General features: G+C 44.9%; 1 protein-coding gene across 1 annotated transcript in view; it reads left to right on the forward strand.

The window, feature by feature from the left end:
* Positions 1-10,819: 10,819 nt before the first annotated feature.
* The window catches only part of TRPM8 (transient receptor potential cation channel subfamily M member 8), a 94,555-nt gene continuing 81,033 nt past the window's right edge, over positions 10,820-24,341 (forward strand). The window contains exons 1-4 of the mRNA XM_061120120.1: positions 10,820-10,936; positions 14,103-14,176; positions 19,200-19,356; positions 21,546-21,723. Coding sequence (XP_060976103.1) covers positions 10,820-10,936; positions 14,103-14,176; positions 19,200-19,356; positions 21,546-21,723 — 526 coding nt within the window. The remainder of the gene's footprint in view (positions 10,937-14,102; positions 14,177-19,199; positions 19,357-21,545; positions 21,724-24,341) is intronic.

The following is a 24,341-nucleotide window of genomic DNA, read 5'->3' on the forward strand; positions in this document are numbered from 1 at the left end:
GACCATTTGAAATTTCTAGACTATTTGAAATTATCATGAGTGTCAGCCATAAAAATAATGTCAACCTACTCCCCTCAATCAACAAAACAAGGTTTTTAATTCTTTAAATTTTGATAGTGTGTTGATACAGTAAATATAACAATCTTTTCTTTCATAAGGGCTTAGTAAAGTGGCAAAAGGAGCTTAAATTTTAAGGATTAGACTCTCAGGCCAGGCTGCTTGGTTTGAATGTTGTATACCCTGTTTATCAGCTGTGTGACTTTGGGGAAGTTACTTTACGTCTCTGTGCCTTGGTTTCCTCATTTCCATTTAAGAGGGAAAATAATAATCCATATAACTCATGGGAGGATTAGAAAAGTTGACACACATGAAGAGTGTAGCATAGTGCCTGGCACATAACCAGCTTTACATAAGACAAAGCTGTTATTTATTCCTAGCTTGATGAAGATATATGTATCATATGCTGTCAGGACAAATCATGTTGTTTATAAACTCAACTTGCAACTACAAAAGAACACTCAGCCAAAGTTTTCTTGAGAATAATTTTATTTTTTTTCCAGTCAAAGATTCTTTTGTTTTCTAAAATTTCAGTACCATTATTTCATTGAGTCATATACTCAGAATATTTTCATTTTAACATGCAACCAATATAAAAATTATAAATGCCATGTTTTACATTATTATTTTTTTTATTTTAAATCTTCAAAATACACTGTATTATACACTTACAGTGTATCTGTTATACCAGTCACATGTCACATGCTCACCAGGCGCAAGTGGCTCGAGCCTGCTGGACTAGACAACTCAGGTCTAGAGCCTGTGCTTCTTAGCAATGTAGTGTTTAGTAGTAGCTTCCAGACTGAAATACTAGGATTATTGTTTGTAACAATGTTATAACTGACCATAGAACTTTACAAAATTAAGGGCTGGATCAGGATGAAGAGAGAAGGTTTACTGGATTTCTTAATTCCAGACTATTTCCACAGAGGTAAGAATCTCTTACTTAGGCTTCTCCACATCTTGCTCCAAATAGCCCGTCTCCCCCTTCCTTTTTTGTTGTTGTTGTTTTTTTTTTTTGTGAATGAAAAGAGATGGCAGAAGGTGGACGAATACTAATATTGATAAGTGTTCACTTTTGCACCCAAGGCTTATGAATCTAGGTTTCTCTAAATATAGACTGAGGGCTTCCCTGATGGTTCAGTGGTAAAGAATCTACCTCCCAATGCAGGAGATGTGGCTTTGATCCCTGGATCGGGAAGACCTTCTGGAGGAGAAAATGGCAACCCACTGCAATATTCTTGCCTGGAAAGTCCCATGGACAGGGGACCCTGGTTGGCTACAGTTCACAGGGTGGCAAAAGATTCAGACACGACTGAGTGACTCAACAACAAAATACAGACTGAATACATAACACGTGACCTCCTCTTAAGTGTCCAGTCCATTACATGCCTATGCTTGAAAAAGATTCCAGTACAAGCTTTGAAAAAAACCTGATTGGTGTTATTTGTTGCCTCCTGGCTAAGCTGAGTGGTTCTGTAGCAGCCTCAGCAGCATCAGGAAACATGTTAGAGTTGCTGAATCTGCATCCCACCCCAAGTCTGTGGGGTCCCTGTCGGGGGTGTGTGGCCCACAAGTCTGAGTTTGAGTGAGGCCCCCAGTGATTTGCTGCCCAGTCATCATGTGTTTCCACGTGGGAAATTGGAGAAAGTGGGCAGTGGTTAGCACAGAGCTGCTATCCTGAAGTGGATGGTAAGCAATATCTTCACAATCCATGGTAAAGTTGGAAACTGTAAATGCTGGTTCAGAATCCACTGTGATTTTAATTGTCACCGAGGTAACTTTCTTGGTGGCTATTAGGACTCCATTAATTTAATAAGACCCATCTGCAATCCGAGAATAAGGACCATAAGTAAAAATAATTGAGATATTAATGAAAATAAGAAAGATTTTACATCATCCAACAAGTAAGAAGGAGATCAAACCAGTCAATCCTAAAGGACATCAACCCTGAATACTCACTGGAAGGACTGATGCTGAAGCTGAAGCTCCAATACTTTGGCCACCTGATGCAAAGAGCTGACTCATCAGAAAAGACCCTGATGCTGGGAAAGATTGAGGGCAGGGGGAGAAGGGGATGACAGAGGATGAGATTGCTGGATGGCATCACCGACTCAATGGACATGAGTTTGAGCAAACTCAGGGAGACAATGAAGGACAGGGAAGCCTGGCGTGCTATAGTCCATGGGGTCACAAAGAGTCAGACATGACTGAGTGACTGAACAACAAGAAGTTAGTCCTACATCTGGCCAAACTCTCAGACATTTCTATACTGGAGCCATCATTTGTCCCCACTACAGAATTACTTGCACTGCATTTTACCTTAGTGGTGCATCTTCCACTGGCATTCAGGACTTTAAACGAGATGGCCACAGAGTTTGGTGCTGTAGGTATTACAGGGTTATGTCAAGATGTCTCCTATCGTGTGGTCCAGTGTTCTTTTTATACAGGTTTATTTCTTTTAACTTATTATTCTGAGATAATAACAGACTCAGAGTAGCCTGCCACTCAGAGTCAAATGGCTGCCTCTGAGGCTCTCTTAAATCGTAGTTTGGAAACTGTCACTGCTTCTGCACAGGCTGAGTCAAACTGCTGCCTTTCATACATACCCAAATATGTATGAAACAGTCACATAGGATTATCCATTTGAAATTGAAAAAATAGTACAGAGAGATCCCAGGTCACCTTCACCAGGTTCCCCACAAAGGTAACATCACACAGAATCAAAGTATAATATCAACACCAGGAAACCGACACTGGTATCCTCCGCAGACTTTATTTATTCAGATTGCTCTCATCTGCATGCGCAGTGTGTGCCTGCGTGCTCAGTCGTGTCTGACTCTTTGTGGCCCCATGGGCTGTAGCCTGCCAGGCTCCTCTGTCCGTGGGAAAAGCCAGGCAAGAATACTGGACTGGATTGCCACTTCATACTCCAGGGGATCTTCCCAGCCTGGGGATCGAACCCTCTCCTGCATTGGCAGGTGGATTCTTTGCTACTGCACCACCTAGGAAACAGGTGTAGAGTTGTATGCAATTTCAGCATGAGTAGATTTGTGTAACCACCACCACAATCACGTTGTGGAACTGTTATACTGTTACTGCTAGAAAAATCCCCCACGTACTGCCCCTTCACAGTCTCACCGTCTGCCCCATCCCACCCAAACTGCAGGAGTTGTTTGTACACTGGACTCTGGATCCGGGAATATGGGTTTGATCTTGCTTTATGGACTCTGTGAAACGTGAAACTGACCGTGTTCCCTTGCTTTGGTCCCTTGCAATTAGGTTGCAATATCTAGCATGTCCCACAAGCAGGCTTTCCATGTGCTGCAAGAGCCCTTCACCTTACTAGTTTTCCTCTCATTTTAATCTCTGCTCACATCTTTCTCTTTGGTTCCTTGCTATTCAATAATATCTTAGGAATTTCTTCAAATATTTGTGCACTGAGATAGAATACAAAAAACTTAATGGGCAACCCCCCCCACCCCCCGCAAGTTCCACCATATCTTCTCCATTTATTCTTTAAACTCATCACCCCCTTCAAAACCCATTTCTTGAACTGCTGCAAGTTGTGTGGGTGCCTTCTGACCTCCTCCTCCAATTCCTGAGGGTGATTTCTGCTGCATTCACATTTGTATTGGCTGAGGATACAGTTGCTACATCACAATCTTTCCCCTCCAAACAATACACATATTGCCACAGCCTCTAGCTTACAGTCTTGGAGAAGTTTAATGCTAGCCTAATTTCCTCCCGTCTGTAACTTACTTTTTTCCTGCTCTATTGCTTATATATGCAATGCTTTTTGTTATCTTGAATGCTATAGCAATAACAAACTTAATTAGAGGAAGAGACAGAGGGAAATTTCAGATACTGAGGTGGATTTCTGGACAGATCTAAAACTTTTGAGGGTTGTTCACAATGTCTTTTTTTAGATGTAGGGCTTTCCTTTCACTGGACAATTTTCACTTAACAGTCTTTACATTGTGAAGTTCAACCAGAGTCTAAAGCCTGTAAAGTTTCCAAGAACATCTGAGATTTAGTTTGTACATGTATCTGGGTCATTTTTAAAGCTACTGTCACCTTTAATTCAAGAAAATTCATTGTCCTGAATATTTTTAAAAGTCAAAAATCAAGACATCCTTGATAAAGTTTCAAATTTAGACATTAAAATGTATATGAAAGTACAAAGAACACAAACCATTCCTAACATCCATACACACCAAAGAAATTTTCTTTTACCTGCTTGTATGGCTTTATCTTTATTTTTAAATAATTTCACTGGGTACCTTTAAGCCTATTAATTTCACCTGGCATGAGACTTTGTTGGTTTTTTTTTTTTTTTTTTTTAATATTGAAGACTCAGTTGGCAACCCACTCCAGTATTCTTGCTTGGAAAATTCCATGGATGGAGGAACCTGGTGGGCTATAGTCCATGGGGTTGCAAAGAGTCGGACATGACTGAGCGACTTCAGTTTCAGTTCTTTCCCTACTCCACGGAAGAAGATTGATCCTATTGACTTTTGCTATATCTGCTGTGTGGAACTTTTTCTTCTCTCCTGTTTTTAAGCAACTGATTATCAATTTATTAAAAGGGTTGATTTAGACATTGGCAATGGCGGCTTCCACCTAACTTCTGGCTCAATCTTGATGGAAGGGATCTGCTTGACAATCTCAGAAGGACTGTGTGGGCCCACGAGTCACTTGTGGATCCTCGTCTGGAATCAATTCCAAGTCTTAGAACCGTCACCACAAGGAGTTTTCCTTGTAGTTATTCTCAGAGCCTTGGGAGGCATCCAAACAGGTCCTTTCACTTTGAGATTCTTTTCCTTCACGCCTCTGATCAGGTCAGCACATACCTTCTTCAGAGACTTCACATTGAAGCTGGTGAGGGTGATCCTACAGAAATCGCGATCTGGGCTTCCTGGTGGCTCAGTGGTAAAGAATCCACCCACAATGCAGGAGATGTGAGTTCAATCCTTGGGTTGGGAAGATCCCCTGGAGAAGGGAATGGCAACCCTTTCCAGCATTCTTGCCAGGGAAATCCCATGAACAGAAGAGCCTAGTGGGCTCATGGAGTCCATGGAGTCACTAAGAGTCAGACACAGCTGAGCATGCATGCTTGGTGTGTTTATTTGAATTCCTCTCGACGTTGTATGTTTCTTTATTGAAGAAAAGTACATCTTTCATTTTTTGCCTGAACTTTTGGTAAAGAATCTGCCTGCAATGCAGGAGACCCCAGTTCAATTCCTGGGTCAGGAAGATCCCCTGGAGAAGGGATAGGCTACCCACTCCAGTATTCTTGAGCTTCCCTTGTGGCTCAACTGGTAAAGAATCCGCCTGCAATGAGGGAGACCTGGGTTTGATCCCTGGGTTGGGAAGATCCCCTGGAGAAGGGAATGGCTACCCACTCCAGTATTCTGGCCTGGAGAATCCCATGGACTGTGTAGTCCATGGGGTCACAAAGAGTCAGATTTGATTTGCACTTTCACTTTCACACTTTTACTTTTGAAATTCTGGCCTGTGTTATGAAGCTAGTGCTTTCCTGATGCATTGGCCAACCCTACAGTTTTTTAAGAAGTAGAATAATAGAGTAAACTGTGTGTGTGATTTACATGAAATTCACCTTATCAGACATCATATCCACATTACGGAGCATGTTTGGTGTCATTTTACTGGTGGAGTCTTACTGGGGAGGTCCCCCCGGCGGGGGGAGGGGCGGTTAGTCCATATCCGGTGCTATCATTTCCTGACTCCATTTTCCTACTCCTCAGTGAGAATTTAATTAATTTAGAGAACTGTGCTCAGAGAAAGCAAGAAGATGTCCCTAGGCTTGAAACTCATGCTTGACAACATTATACTCCACAGCCCTCCAAGTGGTGGACTGTCTCTTTCATGTGGATGCCAAATATCTCATTTAAACATCTCATTTCTGATCCAGAGAAAGTAATATCCAAGAGATGACCTTGGCTAGGCTTTAAGACCATAAGAGTTACGTATTATGCTTATGTCATGTTCCGTTGTGTTGCGTTACAGTTTGGGAGTTACACGATCATGTATTCCAGGATGTATGTGAAACTCTGACCCCTAAGTGTTGGGGTTTTGGGGAATCAGCCCATCACCTTTAACTTCTGAAGCTTGGTAAACCATTTACAAACTCACTTCTCCTCAAGTAAAGTAGTTCTTTCTTCTCCATTCCAAGAGACGGAAGCCGCAGACGTCTCCTGGCTGCCCATGCGGTTGGGTGACCGGGAGCGAGTGTGCAGCCAAGCCCCAGAGCAGGTGTGTCCAGATGCTTTTGGGCAGCACAAACCTTTCCCCAGAGGGAGCCTGTTAGGAAGGACCCTGAAGATACACATCTGAAGGAGCAGCACTCTTCCCACAGCTGTGGGGAGGGGTCCTTGAGCCCCTCACCACCGGGAAGCCCTAAGCTCCACCTTTGAGACCACTACTCTAAACTCAGCTTTTTAAACAACTGCTCTAGAGTTTCCAAGTGTGCAATGTCATAGGCGTGCAGCGTCCCCAGCCAGCCTCTCGTCTGGGGCGGACTTGGCATTTCTTCTGTGGAGTATGTGTTAGACAGTCCAGTTGAGACCAAGGACCTGGGGCTGTAGGAAGTCAGTGTAATGTCCAGGAATGATTTCAAAGAATACAAAGCGAGAGGGAAAGAAAAAGACCCCCCAAGTTTTCATCAGCATTCATTATGTTATTCTCAACTCTCTTTTCCTCTCATCTTCAATTTATCATTTATCCTCAGTTGATCAGTTTAATGCTGATAGTCTTACTGCTCCCAACTACCCCACAAAGTCCTACTCTGTGCTCTATATTGTCATAACTGTTTCTCTCTCTCTGCTAGTTTTCATCCCCCAAGATTTAAACACGATCATGACCCTTGGGAGTTAACAGGTCAGCCTGTGACCCTCCCCTCCCCTGAAGCTACCCCCACCCATGTGCTCTTGTGGATGGAGAGGTCTATCCTATGGTCTCAGTCTCTCACCCCCACTTACTGAAATGTTATCACTAAGGTCATCGGTTATCTTTGCCTTACCCAGTCTCTAGAAAATTTTCCTGTTTATTAAATATGTTTTCAGGATTACATAAGGAATATATTTAATTTTGCCAAATATAAAAAGTGAAAGGATAAAGTTAAAGTCACTCAGTCCCACCCACACATATAGCAGTGGTTACCATCTTGGTGCATTTACTTCCATGTGCCTTATACACGTTACATGTAATGATTGTACACCCCCTTCTTCGATAGTTGCCCTTCTTGAAGGTGCATTGTGTATTGGCTCCTTTGTTGTTGCTGTTTAGTCACTCAGCGGTGTCGGACTCCGCGACCCCATGGACTGCAGCACACCAGGCTTCCCTGTCCTTCACTATCTCCCAGAGTTTGCTCAAACTCATGTCCTTTGAATCGGTGATGCCATCCAACCTTCTCATCCTCTGTCATCCCCTTCTCCTCCTGCCTTCACCTTTATAGGGAAGCCGAGAGGGTGAAAGACCCACTAAAGGTTCACAGACAAGCTGACTGTCTCTCTAAGGTCAGAGCTCCTGACCACTGGGATTTCTTGCCTCCTGCTTTTCTTCCTCTCACAATAAATCTTATTAATTTTTCCGTGTCATTAAAATACACCTCATTCATGGTACCATCTTCTTACTCCTTCTGCATGTAATGTCCTCCTATTGTTGGAACTTTAGGTCATTTCTAATTTTTTCTATGAAATGAAAATCTTCTAAGTATACCCTTTAATGTCTCTCTGATGACTTTTTTTATCTAGAATTCTCCAAAGCCCCAAGGAAAATATTTGAACTTTTGCTACATTGTTGCCACACTGGTTTGCAGGCTGGAAAATGATTTTTACCTCCCCAGGCCCCCCCCAACCATATGAGAGAGTTTTCACTAAGCTCTTTTCAACATCAAATGCTGTCATCTGAGACTGTCTCCCCTGGATGCTTCCTTGTCACTGGAGGTTTGTTGTTTTTATTCCTAGGAAGGCATAGCATATGTTTGTGTTTATTAGTGACTTGTGTTTCCTTGTTTGATGGCTTTGGATCTTTCACCCATTTTTCTAGAGGGTTTTGTACTGTTCGACCTAGTGGTATGACTTTATGACTTTTCCTTAGTATTTGATGCATTAACTGGTTTCTCCCTGGTGTGGCTTTCTCTTTCTCCTCCTCGTGGTTGTCATTTTGCTTTTCCAGTTCACCCCCTTTCAGGGGTGGACAACCTTCTTTCCAAGGATCCTGCAGGTCCCTGGAGACCCTCTCTTTTCCTCTCCAGACCTTCCTAGAAGCCCTTGATCCTTGACCCTATGTCCCCTCTCCTAATACCCCTTTCACAGCCAAGCCTTAACTCCCAACTGTGTTTAGGAGATGGATAAATGGTATACCTGGGATACCTGGCATGTGAGGCAGTGTGAAGGTCGTCTAGACCATAATTAGTCAAGTAGAATATCAGCTGACCTCAGAAAACCAATTAGAAACTAACATGGAATAAAGGCCCCTGAAATGTCAGAACAGGACTGCTTCCTGCTCTTTTTACACAGCCTTCCATTTCTTATTTGAACTGTGATTAAAAGGCAAAAATAGACATTTTCCACTGCAATGAAATCAGCAGTTTTTTCCTTGCGAGCAAATGAATCACTTGCTGACCGTTGGTGCCCTACTTAGAAGCCATTTGCTGCTGTATGGGAATCGCAGTAAATCCCTGGCAGGATTGATTTGTGGTTTTACAATAATGTATGTAAAGTACCAATTAATACTCCGAATCTCTCTGTGAAACGCCTAGAGAGAGAAGTAAAAGAAGCGCTTGTTCTTTTAAACAGCCTGGCCTGAGGGTTCTCAGCGGGCTTTAAAGAGGCCTCCCATCTCTGTGGCATGGGAGGGTTCTGAGGCTGGGATAAGGGATCTGGGAGGAGGAGCCAGGCTGAGAGGTCAGGAGCTGAGTGGCTGAGCCGTGGGTCTCAGCCTTTCCACATGCAGGGGTTGTGGAAGGTGAGGTGGAAGTAATCTGCAAACTAGAGGAGGATTTGGGGGTGAGGGGGAGTGTTATATAATTGCTTATGTATTCCGTCAGTCTTGGTATTAATACATTCTGCTTTGGGCTCTGTGCCAGGCTCTGGGAATACAGTTGTTCAGTTGCTCAGTCGTGTACGACTCTGTGAGCCGATGGACTGCAGCATGCCAGACTCCTCTGTCCTCCAGTAACTCCTGGAGTTTGCCCAAATTCATGTCCATTGAGTGGGTGACGCTGTTTAACCATCTCATCCTCTGTCGCCCCCTTCTCCTGCCTTCAATCTTTCCCAGCATCAAGGTCTTTTCCAATGAGTGGGATCTTCGCATCCAGTGGCCAAAGTACTGGAGCTTCAGCTTCAGCATCAGTCCTTCCAATGAATATTCAGGGTTGATCTCCTTTAGGATGCACTGGTTTGATCTCCTTGCTGAACAGATAGATCTGGTTTTAGTCTTAAATAGACAGTCTTAAGTAGACAGTGGACAGGGGGCCAAACAGATCATGAAACATATCATGTCTTGGTGGAGAGTAGGCGGTGCTTCCAGAATAGGTCACCGGGCTCCTGTGCCAGCCTGGGCATCATTGGTACCTCCCAATGGTGCATTGGTCAGGAGGATGAGCAGGAGATAACCAGCTGGGTGTCGGGGGAGTTGGGGAAGAGGGCTGCAAACAGACCGTGGGACCCACATGGCAAAGTCGGGGCCCAGTGAGGAGCCTGGCCCAGAAGGAGAGGGAGGTGAGTGAGGTCAGGCTGAGGTACCTGGGTCTGGGGGGCAGCTGTGGGCCACTGGAAGAGCTAGAGAGGGGCGAAGGGGTGGGACTACCCCTTGGATGTGGTGATGACAGAGGCGAGAGTAGTGGGGGGAGAGGTCACGGGCAGCTGGGGGAGCTTGGTCCCAGGAGCAGACAGAGGATCGGGGTGGGGGCAGACGGGAGTGTAGAAGGATGATGCCACTGTTCTAGGAATCCCATGTTTGTTGTGTCTGCTCGACCACCCAGGGATATGGTGTAGCTGTTGGTGGATAAAGGTCTGAGATAACGTTCTGGAGACAAGAGGGACAGGTTGCTCCTGAAGCTGGGATGGGAGACTCAGATCCCCAGAAGAGCAGGGGACATCCTGGGGGCATCTCCATGGCAACCGAGGCGTCTATGATAGCCCCAGCTCATGGCCTGCTCCTGGAGCCTGGGAAGAAGTTGTCAGGGTCCCCTGGGTCCTGTGTGCCGGCTCCAGGTGTCAGGGTGACTGGGAGCTCACTGGTCTTCGGGCCCCACTGCCCTGTCGATCAAAGTCCTCCTCCCCCTTCCTGTGACTGGATTAGGGCAGGAGTCCTCTCTCCTGCCTGCCAACTGGTCTTCTAGCTGCAAGCCGCTGGTTACAGCTCTCTCCAAATCCATCAGCGTGAAAGGAGCCATCCTTCACCGCTTGTGTGGTGGTCAGGGATGCTGGATCCCACCCCCCAGACAAGAGGGTGCACCCGGAGGGGCCCTGCCCAGGCGGGAGGGGCCAGGGAAAGCGTAGGAAGGGACTGAACTCAGGCTGGGTCCCGGAGGAGAGATGAAGTGAGGAGGGCAGAGGCCGGGGGACAATTACCTCGGGAGGGGGCCCGGGGTGGGCGCGGGTAGGGACGGGGCTCTGGGGCAGCAGTCGGCGAGAGGGGAGGGGCTCGGGGAGGGCACTGCGGTAAAGCCTTCAGCGAAGCCTGTCCACGTTGGTGACCCCATCTTCCCCCCTCCCCTCTGTCCACAGGAGAGATGTCGTTCAAGGGCGCACGGCTCAGCATGAGGAACAGAAGGAACGGCACGCCGGACAGCACGCGGACCCTGTATTCCAGCACGTCCCGGAGCACCGACGTGTCCTACGCGGAGAGCGTGAGTTAGCCGCGCCCCCTCCAACACGCAGTTAAGGTTCCTTGGGGACGTACTCCTCCTTTCTGGTGAAGGATCCGCCGGCAGTGCAGGAGACCTGGGTTCGATCCCTGGTTTGGAAAGATCCCCTGGAGAAGGGAAAGGCTACCCACTCCAGTATTCTGGCCCGGAGAATTCCATGGGCTTGTCTATGGGATCGCAAAGAGTCGGACACAACTGAGTGACTTTCACTTCACTCCTTTAAGAAGATCATGTCTCATCGCATTCATGTGGGTGTTTTCTCTGTTGTTTGTCAAGCATTCCTGTTTTAAAGATTGTAACTGTAACCTTACATTGTTAAAGAATGCATTTGTTTTGGGCCTTTAAAAAATAGATTTTTATTGAGATGTAGTTGACTTCAATTGTCAAATTGTCAAATGTGTTAATTTTTTCTGTACAGCAGAGTGATTCACTTAACACACACACATATATGCATCTTCTTCTTCATATTCTTTTTCTTTATGGTTTATTACGGGATATTGCATATAACTCTCTGTACTGTACAATAAGACCTTGTTATTTATTCATTCAAGAGTGCACCTATTAGCTGACTTATATCACATTTTCAATACTGCACTTTAAAAAAATATTTAGTTTTAATTGAATGATAATTGTTTTACAATATTGTGTTGGTTTCTACCATACCTCAGCGTGAATCAGCCATAGATAGACACATTCTCTCCCTCTTGAACTTCCCTCCCACCTCCCACCGGATCCTCCCCCTTTAGGATGTCACAGAGCACCAGTTTGAGCCCCCTGAGTCACACAACAAATTCCCACTGGCTATTTTATATATGGCATCTATTTTACATATTTTACACATTGTAGTGAAATACCATGCTCTGAATATTTGTTTTTATGATTTAATGCTTGGTGTTCTTGCTTCCAGCCCTGTGGGTTCACCTTAGAAGTGAGTTTTGAAGTCCTTTATTTAATTCCGTGGCTGGTGGCTCATTCTGCGTCTGCATTTGTTCTGGTGTAGCTTCTAGCTCTTCTCCTTGGTGCCTGTCTCACCTCTCGCCATTCTGTGTCCCTGCACACGGAGTTGCTGCTTCAGACTTGGGGCGGGGAGGAGTGAGTGGGCAGAAGGCTCCTCTCTTTATCTGTGTGAAGTAGACTTAAAACTAGTGAAGAGCTAGAAAAAATGATGAGGATGAAAGGACATCACAGGGCTTCAAAACTTTTTCATTCAGAGGATATGAGATTTATTTTTGCTTTCTACATTTTTATTATTAATATTGGTAGAAAAGAACCTACAAACATAAATTCTCAGCCTAAGGAAAAACAATACAACTAACACTCTTGCACCCATCACCCATTCACTTAACACACACACACATATATGCATCTTCTTCTTCATATTCTTTTTCTTTATGGAGACTTTTCAGGAGACTCCCATGTGCCCCCCGTGTCAAAGCCCTCCACGCTGTCCTGAATTTTGTGTTCCCCATTCCTTGCTTTTATTCATAAGCTTATGGTTTGAATATATGTGCGCAAACAGTGGATGGTTTCATTTTGTCTGTTATGACATTTGTGGAATCCCACAATCACTACTCCTTTGTGGATTCAGTTTCTTGCTAGCTGACTTGTGTTTTTGGTTCCTCTGAGTGGCCAGGTGTAGTGGCTCTTGATTCCATCCTGCTGGACTGGGCTTCCTCATGCACTCCTTTGTTCAGCCTAAGGGGGATGAACATTTGGGTTTCTGATTTTGCTATTAGGAGCAGGGCCATTCTGAACCTTCCTAGATGTGTGAGGTGGTCCCTGGAGAAGGTTCTCTGGGTTGAGGCTGCTGGGTGAAGGTGAACACCTCTCCCTAATGGGAATTGGGGTTAAGACACAGGATTTATGGTGAAATATCATTTAAAGGGCCAGGTAAAGGGGCCATGTGGTTCCCATTCTCTGATGTCTCAGAACGTACAGCAGTGGGTGCCAGATGGCTGGGAGAGGCTGCTGAAGGCATGGTGGAACTTTTCCCAGGACAGGGACTGTCCCCTCCCTTTTTGTGGTGGTCTCGCTGTGGGGGATGAGGAGTCAGGCTTGGCTTTGCTGCAAAGACAGGAGGAAAATGCACAGGACGTTGTCTGGGAACTGTAGGTGCCCAGTGACCTGACGGAAGTGGGTTTGGACTGCCAGCCCCACCTCCACGGGGCAAGACAGTCCCCTAAAGCTGCCAGCCCTGTGCCAGGCATCTGAGCATGCAGGGCATTCCCAGGACACAGGGACTATTTCGAGGGGACAGCGGTGGCCGGTTTCCCAGAGCTGTGCCAATTCGCTCACCACCCACAGTGGGTCTGAGGCCCCCTGCTGGGCCCTTCCCAGGCCTTTGGATCCAATGCTCTCTTAATTTTTCCAGCTTGGTGTGTGTGTCATGGGACGTCATTGTGGTTTCCCTTCACGTTTGCTTCATTCCCGAGGAGGCTGAGCTCCTCACACATTTATGGCTTCTGTATCCTCTTTTATTTAATGCCTGTTCATGTCTCCTGCCGTTTTCTCCTGACGTTGTCTGTCTTATTCTTGGTGTCTCATCGTCTTTTATATATTCTATTTACCAAGCCTGTGGTGATCAATACATGTTGCAAATATCTTTTCCCACTCTGAGGAGTATATGTATTTTCAAAGTAGTTTTCAACCTTTGCTGATTGGTTTGCTTCTGTCACCTAAAGGGAAGTTTTCCATCACGTGTCAGAATTAGGTCCTGGATATGCCTGACCACCTGCCCGTGGGGGGACAAATGCAAGTCTGAAAAGAGCATTTGTACTTTATCATCTTTGGAAAAGCAAGCATTAGAGGAATGGGAATCTGCAGTAATACATTATTTATGCTAAGCTACCAACAGATCCTTATTTTCCCCCGGTTGCCTTAGAGTTGAAAAAACATACTTTGTGTGTGTGACATTTGTTACAAGATCATGCCAAGTAACTGTTAGAAAAATTTACATTTAGTTATAAAAATTTAAACATATGCCTCTTTTTTAAAGGTCTGTGTACTCTAAAGGCGTGACAGGATGCTGGGTGCTACTGATCTGCAGTGAATCCTTAAACCCTTTGAAATAAGTTTAGTTCACTCATGAAGAGCAGCAGGGGTTAAGAGCAAATTAGTGATGTGCTGTTCCCATGTTCTCTCTCCAAAGGACTTGGTGAATTTCATTGAAGCAAATTTTAAGAAACGGGAGTGTGTCTTCTTTACCAAAGATTCCAAGGCCACGTAAGTACCTCTTTTGCCTCCGATCTTGCTAGTATGTTCAAAGATAAATTATTAACAACCATGACAGCAGACTAGTTCATTATTCAGGTTATTTGCATCTTGCAGTTCTCAGAAATGGTGTGTGAGCAGGAAGAATTTGGCAAGCAGCTTGTCCCTAGAGAGGTATCATTTCATATTATAAGCTTTGGCAGGAGTGGGTGAAGGTTCCAAGACAGGCTGTCACTCTCTTGGTGTTCCCATGAGCCTGGGAGCCCACCCAGGTGGCCGTGGCAATGAACCTTGTTATTTCATAGCTGTTGGCAGGCAATGGCAGGCATGCGCACACGTGGCAATCTGACCCGCTCCTCTGTCTGGCTGTTGACTGTGGCTTCTCTTGTCTGATTGGGTGTTCATCTATGCTGAGTCTCCCATGTTTTGGAACATCCAGGCTGAGTCACAAAAGCCTTGGGGAGCAACCCCAGGGGGGTCCTCGGTGAATGTTACCTAAAGGGCCAGTGATAAGTGGACTGACTGATCATGTTTCCCACGGAAGGTGCCCTGGGCTCTAATGAAGAGATTTTAGTCCTCCCTTTCTCTCATATGTTCCTCTCTGCTCCCTCTCTTTTGCCTACTGGCGATAGGAGACAGTCTAGCTATTAATTCTATAAATTGGAGTATAGTCGATTTATAATGTTGCATTCTTCTCTGCTGTATAGCAAAGTGATCCAGTTATACACACATATATATTCTTTTTTAAAATATTCTTTTCCATTATGGTTTATCATTTATTGCTGTTGTTTAGTCGCTAAGTCATGTCTAACTCTTTTGCGACCCCGTGGACTGTAGCCTGCCAGGCTCCTCTGTCCATGGGATTTTCCAGGCAAGAATACTGGAGTGAGTTGCCATTTCCTTCTCCTGGGGATCTCCCCGACCCAGGGATCGAACCTGCATCTCCTGCATTGCAGGCCAGTTCTTAATCATCTGAGTCACAAGGGAAGCCCAGCAATGTGACCCTGGGTAAAGCAGTGAGTCTTTCCAGGTCTCACTTGACTTGTCAGTCAAATGATAAAAGCTACCTTGCAGGGCAGTTGTAGAATTCATGATCAAGCATGTAGAGTTCCCTGATAGAGTCAATGCTCAATAAATATTTGTTGAATGAATGAATGAATCCAAATGGTATTTTCTACCAGTCAAACAAATTAACACAAAATCTTTCAGGGAAATGTGGGGGATAGATAGCTGACTCACAGAGTTTATACTCTGTCAAAATGCTTCATAATGACTAAGTTTATACCAACGACAAAATAGAAATCTCTTATTTTTTCTGATGTTCATTTTCTAATTTATACAAAGAAAGAAAGCACATTGACTGAGAACTTTCTATGGCAGGAAGTTTATGAAACATCCCACTGAATCCTTACTACAACTCAGAATGTATACTTTGCTGGGTTTCTAGGATAAGAGAATTCAGTTCAAAAGATAATAATTAGTTTGAGTTCATGCAGTGCACAGGCAGCCAAGCCAAGGTTGGATCTAAGGCTGATTATAACACTCCTGATCTTGCTCTAACTGCCTCTGGTCAGCAGAGAGTCAGTGTTTAAACACAAAATATGGCAGCAACTAAACAATCAATGAGTAGCTAGACTATTATATATAGAAAGGATAAACAACAAAGTCCTATTGTATAGCACAGGGAACTATATTCAACATCCTTTGATAAACCGTGTGCTTCCCTGGGGGCTCAGGGGTGAAGAACCTGCCTGCAAGGCAGCAGACTAACACTTTCACTTTCATATTGCTGGTAGGAGAGAAATGAAGGATTGAACCCAGTTTTCTGATTCTTCTTTGTGCATTCTTTTTTTATTTTTTAATTGGGAGAAAATTGCTTTACAATGTGATGGTTTCTGTCATACAGCAATGCAAATCACCATAATTATACATATATCACCTCCTTCTTGAGCCTCCCTCCCCTGCCCCCAGACCACCCCTCTGGATCAGCACTATTTATAATAGCTAGGACATGGAAGCAACCATGTGTACGTTCTTTTCAGGCCCAGCTCCTTCCCCTTCTAAGAAAGACCCTGCCTTAGGCTGACTTTATTCATCAGTACCTTGTCATTTGCAGATATCCAATCTAATTGGCTTAAATGAGTGGTGGTTGTAATGGGAACTTGTGGCTGGAAAGCACAGCCAGATCCAGGGCTTAGTGTCACCAAGACCCCGCCTCTTTTTATCTGTGGGTCTGTCCTTCTCTGGGTGGGAAGGCTCCTCCTTTGTAATGGCAAAATGGACACCACAACTCTGGCTGATACCAGTTCAGCTTACCAATGAGGGGAAAGAGGGCCTCATTCCTAGCAATTCTACCCAAAGTCCTGGACCCTTGATCTTGGAGTTCATGGCTCTTATTGGCCTGGCATGGGCCATGGACCCACTCTAATCCTTGGGAAGGTGATGAAATATGTAGTTGGCCAGTCTTGGATCATTGGAAGGACTGATGTTGAAGCTGAAACTCCAATACTCTGGCCACCTGATGTGAAGAACAGACTCATTGGAAAAAGACCCCAGTGCTGGGAAAGATTGAAGGTGGGAGGAGTAGGGGACAACAGAGGATGAGATGGTTGGATGGCGTCACTGATTCAATGGACATGAGCTTGAGTAAACTCCGGGAGTTGGTGATGGACAGGGAAGCCTGGTGTGTTGCAGTCCTTGGGATCGCAAAGAGTCAGACACGACTGACTGACTGAACTGACTGACTGGGTGTTGTGTCCATATGGATCTGGTGTGGGAAGGAGGGGTCCTCCAAGGAAAGTCAGGGTGTTTCTACTAGCTGCAGCAGAAGTGGATGGAGGATAGGGAAATCTGCAACTACCCACCTGATGGTGTCTGATTGCAGCTCAGGTCTGACCCCAAACGAAGGGACTTGCCTTCGAAGTGAGTAGCCCTCCCCCTCCACAATGCCAGCTGAGGACAGGAACACCTTGGGGTCTCCCAGTGCCTATGTCAGAGGAGCCCCAAGGTTGTAGACCAGAGTCAAGACTCCATAAGCTTTTTAACTTCTCATATTTATTATTTTCATCTATCAGCCGTGGGATGCTCTGTGTAATCTAAATTACTCATCGGACAAAGGACTCAAAGGAAGTGACTGGTGATAGTAATAGTGTAATTTTGCTGCTGCTTGGCACACCAGCTGACGTAAACTACTCCAAACCTCCCCCAGAGTTGTCCCATATGTGCTAAGCCCAGAACACTCATGTTTTTCTTCTTTAACCCCTTTCGGATGTCTGTTTCTTGTGTGGTCACTGGAGAATGATGCCTGACTATGGCCCCTGTTGCTGAGGCTACCCTCTGACACTGCTGCCCAACTTAGGGGTTGCCTCCTGGCACTCTCGAGGCTGTATGTTCCTGGATCTGGGTTTGTTCTCTGCAGTCCTCACTGCCTCAGCCATCCTGGGTTCTAGGTAGAGACAGGAAGAACTTTGCTTTTGCTCTAATGGGCTCTGTGTGATGGAACTTTCTACTATAACGGGGATATTCTTTATCTGCATCATCCCATGTGAGCATTTGAAATTGGCTAGTGCAACCAAGGAGCTGAATTTTCACATTAAATTAAATGATAGCCACACATGGCTAGCAGCTGCTATATTAACAGTGTAGTTCCGTAGGATTCAGACTTGTCCCAAGGGGCAGAACTAGCATCCTGACTCTCTCCTAATCCTCTTCATCCCCCTTCTCTGTCACATCTATGCCTCCTCCAAGTATCTGTGCTCCTAATGCCTTCCTGGCATTCTTCCCGCCTCCTCTCCATTTGTAGACCAATTTATGTACATTGGTGCTTAGAGGGCTACCAACCCAATCATCAAGATGGAGCCAGACAAGCTTCTCATTCGAGGTCACCCAAAACACACCCCTACTCTTGGAAAGGAAAAGGGTTCGAGAGTCACTCTTCAGTTGTAACAAAGACAGTTGGGACAGGAACTTCCCTCCCCAATCCTTCAATGAACTTGGGTGGGTGTGGAAGGACCTCAAAGGATAGTGGGACAGAAAGAGCTAAAGAAAGACGGGAGGAAGCCAACTTGAACCACAATAGTGGGGAGGATCCTGACACCACGGGAGCAGCCTCAGCTCAGGAAGTGCCCCCGGGCTTAGTTGGAGAAAAGACTAAAACAATTGTAATCAATTCCAGTTGACTTTTTTTTTTCTTGGCCATACTGAGTGATGCCTGAGAGAACTATTCCAAAAAAAATGAGGCAAGTTTACTGGTGGAGGAGTGATTTTGGATTCTAGGTTATAGCTCAATTTTTATAACTCTAGAAAATATTGAATGTTTTGATATCAATACAGATAATTTCTATACCCTATAGTAATTAAGATCTGGGCTTCCCTGGTGGCTCAGTGGTAAAGAATCCACCTGCAGTGCAGGGGACATGGGTTTGATCCCTGGGTTGGGAAGATCCCCAGGAGCAGGAAATGGCAACCCACTCCAGTATTGTTGCCTGGGAAATCCCATGGACAGAGGAGCCTGGTGGGCTTCAGTCCATGGGGTTGCAAGAGTTGGATGTTACTGAGCGACTGAACACACCTACACACACACACATACACAGTATTAATAATTAAGACTTTTAGTTACAAGGACCCTGAGTTATTTTAACCTAAATGAAGAAATTTACTCTAAAGAAACAGAAGTGCCCTGCAGAACCTGAGAGAGAAGTGACTGGGAGTCTAGAATAGTTAGGGCTATGGCCAGAGCATGTGAAGGCTCAAGAAGTCTTCTCTGTTGTTTTTTATTCCCTGCATTCCTGCTTTCTTCTTTCTCAGTGGAGATGCAAGTGCAGTGTATTGTCTGAATCTTCCATGTCACAGAGATAAAACATCAAGATAGTTTTTAAACAACCGAGATGATGAAAACAGTCTGGAAATTAGATGTGATGCTAGAATCTCTTTTTGTGTTGATTTAAGCTAATCATGTGTAGTCTAAGAAACGTGATGAAACATTTAAGTAGATTTAATGAAATCTGTTCCTTCCTGTCAATATCCTCCTACTCAGGGAAAATGTGTGCAAGTGTGGCTATGCCCAGAACCAACACATAGAAGGCACCCAGATCAACCAAAACGAGAAATGGAATTACAAGAAACATACAAAGGAATTTCCCACTGATGCTTTTGGAGATATTCAGTTTGAGACTCAGGGGAAGAAAGGGAAGGTAAGCAATGGTTTTCTACTTGAACTAGCTAATCCATATGCTAACACGGTAGGTAACTGAAGTACCTTGAGGTACTTCAAATTGTCTGATAGTATGTATGAAAGCAGAAGAGATGGCTTGTCAACCTAAACATGATTGCAGAAAAAGATTGTAAAAAAATCAAAAGCTGTGATTAGATTATGTGCCATGGCAACACTCCACAGGTGAACTTGTTAAGGCAGTAGTGAGTAGCGGGAAAAGCAGAAAGAGGAGTTCCATCTGTAAGGTGTTGGTAACACCAAGGTTGCCGGTTCAGTTCCCATATGGGCCACCAAATGTTACGGCTGTCCGGGCGTGGGCTGGAAAAGAATTTCCGGACACAGAGTATTTTAGAAGAGAGGATTCATTGAGAACAAAGGACAGAGATAGTGAGAGGTGCTGCTAAGACATTAGGCCGGCTTTCTGACAGACCAGGGAGAGATGACCGCCAAAGGGAGGATAGAGCGGGCCATGCTATTAGAACGGCAGGCCGATCCTGAGGTGTTTTCAAGGGAGAGCTGATGCTTTTGTGGACTTACAGCCAATTTTTATAGACTCAGGACAAAGAAAATTCCTAAGGGAAGGGTTGGCGTTAAGTCATTGATTCTCTATGGTGCATGTGTTACTGAATATAGAGATGGGAGCTGGCTGGTTAGAGATAGGATGGCTCTTGACAAACAAGATGGCTTTTGACAATGGTTGTCATGGAGCTTGGCTCATTCTGGAAATATTGGCCTGTGACCCCAGCATGGAGCTCCACAGGGATGGCTGGCTTGTCACCTTTCTCCAGGCACAGAGCAGGCTCATGTGATATCCTCGTTGACCCTCACTGCTACAAAATGCCTGACAAATGCATTTATGAGTGGTCTGGTTTAGTTTGGCATATGACAATCTTGAGAGTAAACATGGCCTTGAATAAGGTGATATTTTCCTTTGCACACTCACACTGCAGGCTCTTACACAGCACTTTACAAAGCTGTTTAATGGATTGTGTCGAATGGAAACAAAAAGGATAATGTGGGAGTTGTGACTTATGTTTTATTGGGGGCAAATGAGGGCTATAGCCAAGGAGACAGCATCTCAGATAGCTGAGAAGCTGCTCCAAAGAGGTAGGGGGGCAAGGTCAGTGTTACATATGATTTTAGTGAAGGGGGTACGTGCATTCAAACACCCACTTTGGTAGACGCTTGCTGCTAATCACGAGGAGCAGGTGTCTCCATGAATGATTTTAGTGTTTTTGTAGATATGAGAAGATGCAAGAATTTGGGCTCATATAATATCCTGAAAATAACTATCTGAAGCCCTGTTCTGTGGGTTTTCCCCAGAGCACAGAGTTTCATTCTTGATCTCCACCCTGAACTCATTTCAGGATGTGTCAAAGGTCAGTGACTACAGTGATTGCTTGCATCCTTGTAAAGGCAGCTCCCTGGTGCTCTCACCGCCGCAGCCTGGGTTTGATTCCCGATCAGGGAAGCCTTTCTTCTTCCTCTCCCTCTGCCACCTACGGACCTCCCTGGTGCGACATACCACCCTTTATGGCTTCCCTGGTGGCTCAGAGAGTAAAGAATCTGCCTGCAATGCAGGAGACCTGGGTTTGATCCCTGGGTTAGGAAGATCCTCTGGAGAAGGGAATGGCAACCCACTCCAATATTCTTGGAGAATTCTAAGAACAGAGGAGCCTGGCAGGCTATAGTCCATGGGGTCACAAAGAGTTGGACACGACTGAGCAACTAATATTTTCCTTTTCAGAGGCAGATGGCAGGTGCCCGTTTCCAGTTGGCCATTATTAACAGTTTCCTTAAATTCTCCTCTGTCCACTCTGTCTCTTCCCAAGGCCTCTGTCCCGGGATGGGCCACCACTGTCTTGCCTCCCCGCCTGTCTTGGCGCACAGTCTGTAGTCAGCACTCCTGCTCCCTAAAATGTAAATCCCCTCTGGCTTCTACTCTGCTTAGAACACCTGACGGGTGCCCCACTGCCTTTAGGATGAAGTCTCCAGCTCTCCAGCTGGCTTGGGTGTGCCTGCAGGGGCACCCACGTCCCCTTCCACTGCCCCAAGGGGACCTTCCTCCCCTGCCGTGCGCTCCCGTCCCAAAGGACCAGGTAGACGGGGCCGCGCCCCCGCCATCAGGAGAACGCCTGCGGGCCCTGATGCTTCTGCCCTTCCCCACAGTATATCCGGCTGTCCTGCGACACGGACGCGGAGACGCTGTACGAGCTGCTGACCCAGCACTGGCACCTGAAAACGCCCAACCTGGTCATTTCTGTGACTGGCGGCGCCAAGAACTTCTCCCTGAAGCCGCGCATGCGCAAGATCTTCAGCCGCCTGATCTACATCGCGCAGTCGAAAGGTGCGCGGGTCCCCCGGTGGCCGAGGGGACTGTCCCCGGGCCGGGACGTGGCCCCCGCGGGTTTGTCTGTCCAGGCTGCGCCGCGTCTTCAGAGACTGAACGAAATTGTCGTCTGCCATTCATGCGCAAGACTGCAGATACTCTAGAGCTGTATGATTAATCCTGATCTTAATTAGAAACTAGATCCTTTAATGAGGAAACAGATCCGGAACTCCGGGGGGTGGGGTGGGGTGGGGTGGGGGAGGGGGGATTTCCTTACTCAGAGATCAGGAAATTGCATGTGGGTAGTTGCATGTTTCTCTTAACCTGACGTTTTCATTTAGTCGTTTTTACATAAAATACTCAGAGTATTCTGGCCAATCAAAAAAGAAAGGTTAATGTTTGCTCTTTCATTTGGGGACCAATAATATGCTTTGAAAAAAGTGACCGTGCCTGGCAGGTTGTGAGCACCGGGTGAGTGTCTGATGGGGATCAAAACACATAACCGTGGCTTTGTTATTTGATATATTTTGCTTATTTTTTCTTTTTTTATTTTTTGTTACGATAAATTTTAAACCTACAGAAGAGTTGTAAGAATAATCCAGTGAATATCTATACACCTTCACTTAAATTCACTAGTTGTTAACAATTCCTCATGTTTGTCTTATCTCTCTCTGTAAATATTCATGTATTATGATTTTAAAAATCATTTGAGGGATTTCCCTGGTAGTCCAGTGGTTATTGTTGTTGTTCAGTTGCTCTTTGGTGATGCTATCTAACCATCTCATACAGTGGTTAGGACTCTGAATTTCCACTGTAGAGGGCACAAGTTCAATCTCTAGTCAGGGCATTAAGATCCCTCAAGCTGTGGGGTGCAAGAGCCAAAAAAAAAATCCTGTGAGAGTAAATTTTAGGTATCACGACCTTTAGCCCTTAAGCACACATGTTAGCACATGTCTCTGAAGAACATGGCTGTTTTCTTATGTAACTAGCATAACTTTCAAACTTAATGAAGTTCACATTGACCAATACAGTTATCTAACAAAATGTCCATGTTTTAATTTTGCTAATTATCCCAACAATGTCCTTCAGAGCAAAAAAAGAAGTTTCTTTTTCCTCTACCTGGATTCTAATTCATTTACTTTTTCATATCATATAAAACTGAAAATCTTTCTTTCCTCTGGAACTGTTCTTTAGGTTTTTTTTTTTGGCCTTTCAGGACATTTTTGAAGACTGTAGGCAACTTTTTTTTTTTTTTTTGTGCAGTATCCCTTTCATTTGCACTTGACTAATATTTCCTCGAGATTTAATTCTGTTTATCACAGTCTAATATTTGTTTTTTTAAAAAGAAATGCAAAAAAGCAAAATGGCTGTCTGAGGAGGCCTTACAAATAGCTGTGAAAAGAAGAGAAGCAAAAAGTAAAGGAGAAAAGGAAAGATATACCCATTTGAATGCAGAGTTCCAAACAACAGCAAGGAGAGATAAGAAAGCCTTCCTCAGTGATCAGTAAAAAGAAATAGAGGGAAATAATAGAATGGGAAAGACTAGACACCTCTTCAAGAAAATCAGAGCTACCAAGGGAACATTTCATGCAAAGATGGGCTTAATAAAGGGCAGAAATGTAGGGACCTAACAGAAGCAGAAGATATTAAGAAGAGGTGGCAAGAATACACAGAAGAACTGTACAAAAACTATCTTCATGACCCAGATAATCATGATGGTATGATCACTCACACTCACATAGAGCCAGATATCCTGGAATGGGAAGTCAAGTGGGCCTTAGGAAGCATCACACGAACAAAGCTAGTGGAGGTGATGGAATTCCACTTGAGCTATTTCAAATCCTGAAAGATGACGCTGTGAAAGTGCTGCACTCAATATGCCAGCAAATTTGGAAAACTCAGCAGTGGCCACAGGACTGGAACAGGTCAGTTTTCATTCCAATCCCAAAGAATGTTCAAACTATTGCACACACTAGTAAATTAATGCTCAAAATTCTCCAAGCTAGGCTTCAGCAATATGTGAACCATGAACTTCCAGATGTTCAAGCTGGTTTTAGAAAAGGCAGAGGAACCAGAGATCAAATTGCCAACATCCGCTGGATCATCGAAAACGCAAGAGAATTCCAGAAAAACATCTATTTCTGCTTTATTGACCAAAGCCTTTGACTGTGTGGATCACAACAAACTGTGGAAAATTCTGAAAGAGATGGGAATATCAGACCACCTGACCTGCCTCTTGAGAAACCTGCATGCAAGTCAAGAAGCAACAGCTAGAACTGGACATGGAACAACAGACTGGTTCCAAATAGGAAAAGGAGTACGTTAAGGCTGTATATTGTCACCCTGCTTATTTAACTTATATGCAGAGTATATCAAGAGAAACGCTGGGCTGGAGGAAGCAAAAGCTGGAATCAAGATTGCCGGGAGAGATATCAATAACCTCAGATATGCAGATGACACCACCCTTGTGGCAGAAAGTGAAGAGGAACTAAAAAGCCTCTTGATGAAAGTGAAAGAGGAGAGTGAAAAAGTTGGCTTAAAGCTCAACATTCAGAAAACTAAGATCATGGCATCCGGTCCCATCACTTCGTGGCAAATAGATGGGGAAACAGTGGAAACAGTAGCTGACTTTATTT

Source organism: Dama dama, chromosome 20 (genome assembly GCF_033118175.1).
Source record: "Dama dama isolate Ldn47 chromosome 20, ASM3311817v1, whole genome shotgun sequence".
Lineage (NCBI taxonomy): Eukaryota > Metazoa > Chordata > Mammalia > Artiodactyla > Cervidae > Dama > Dama dama.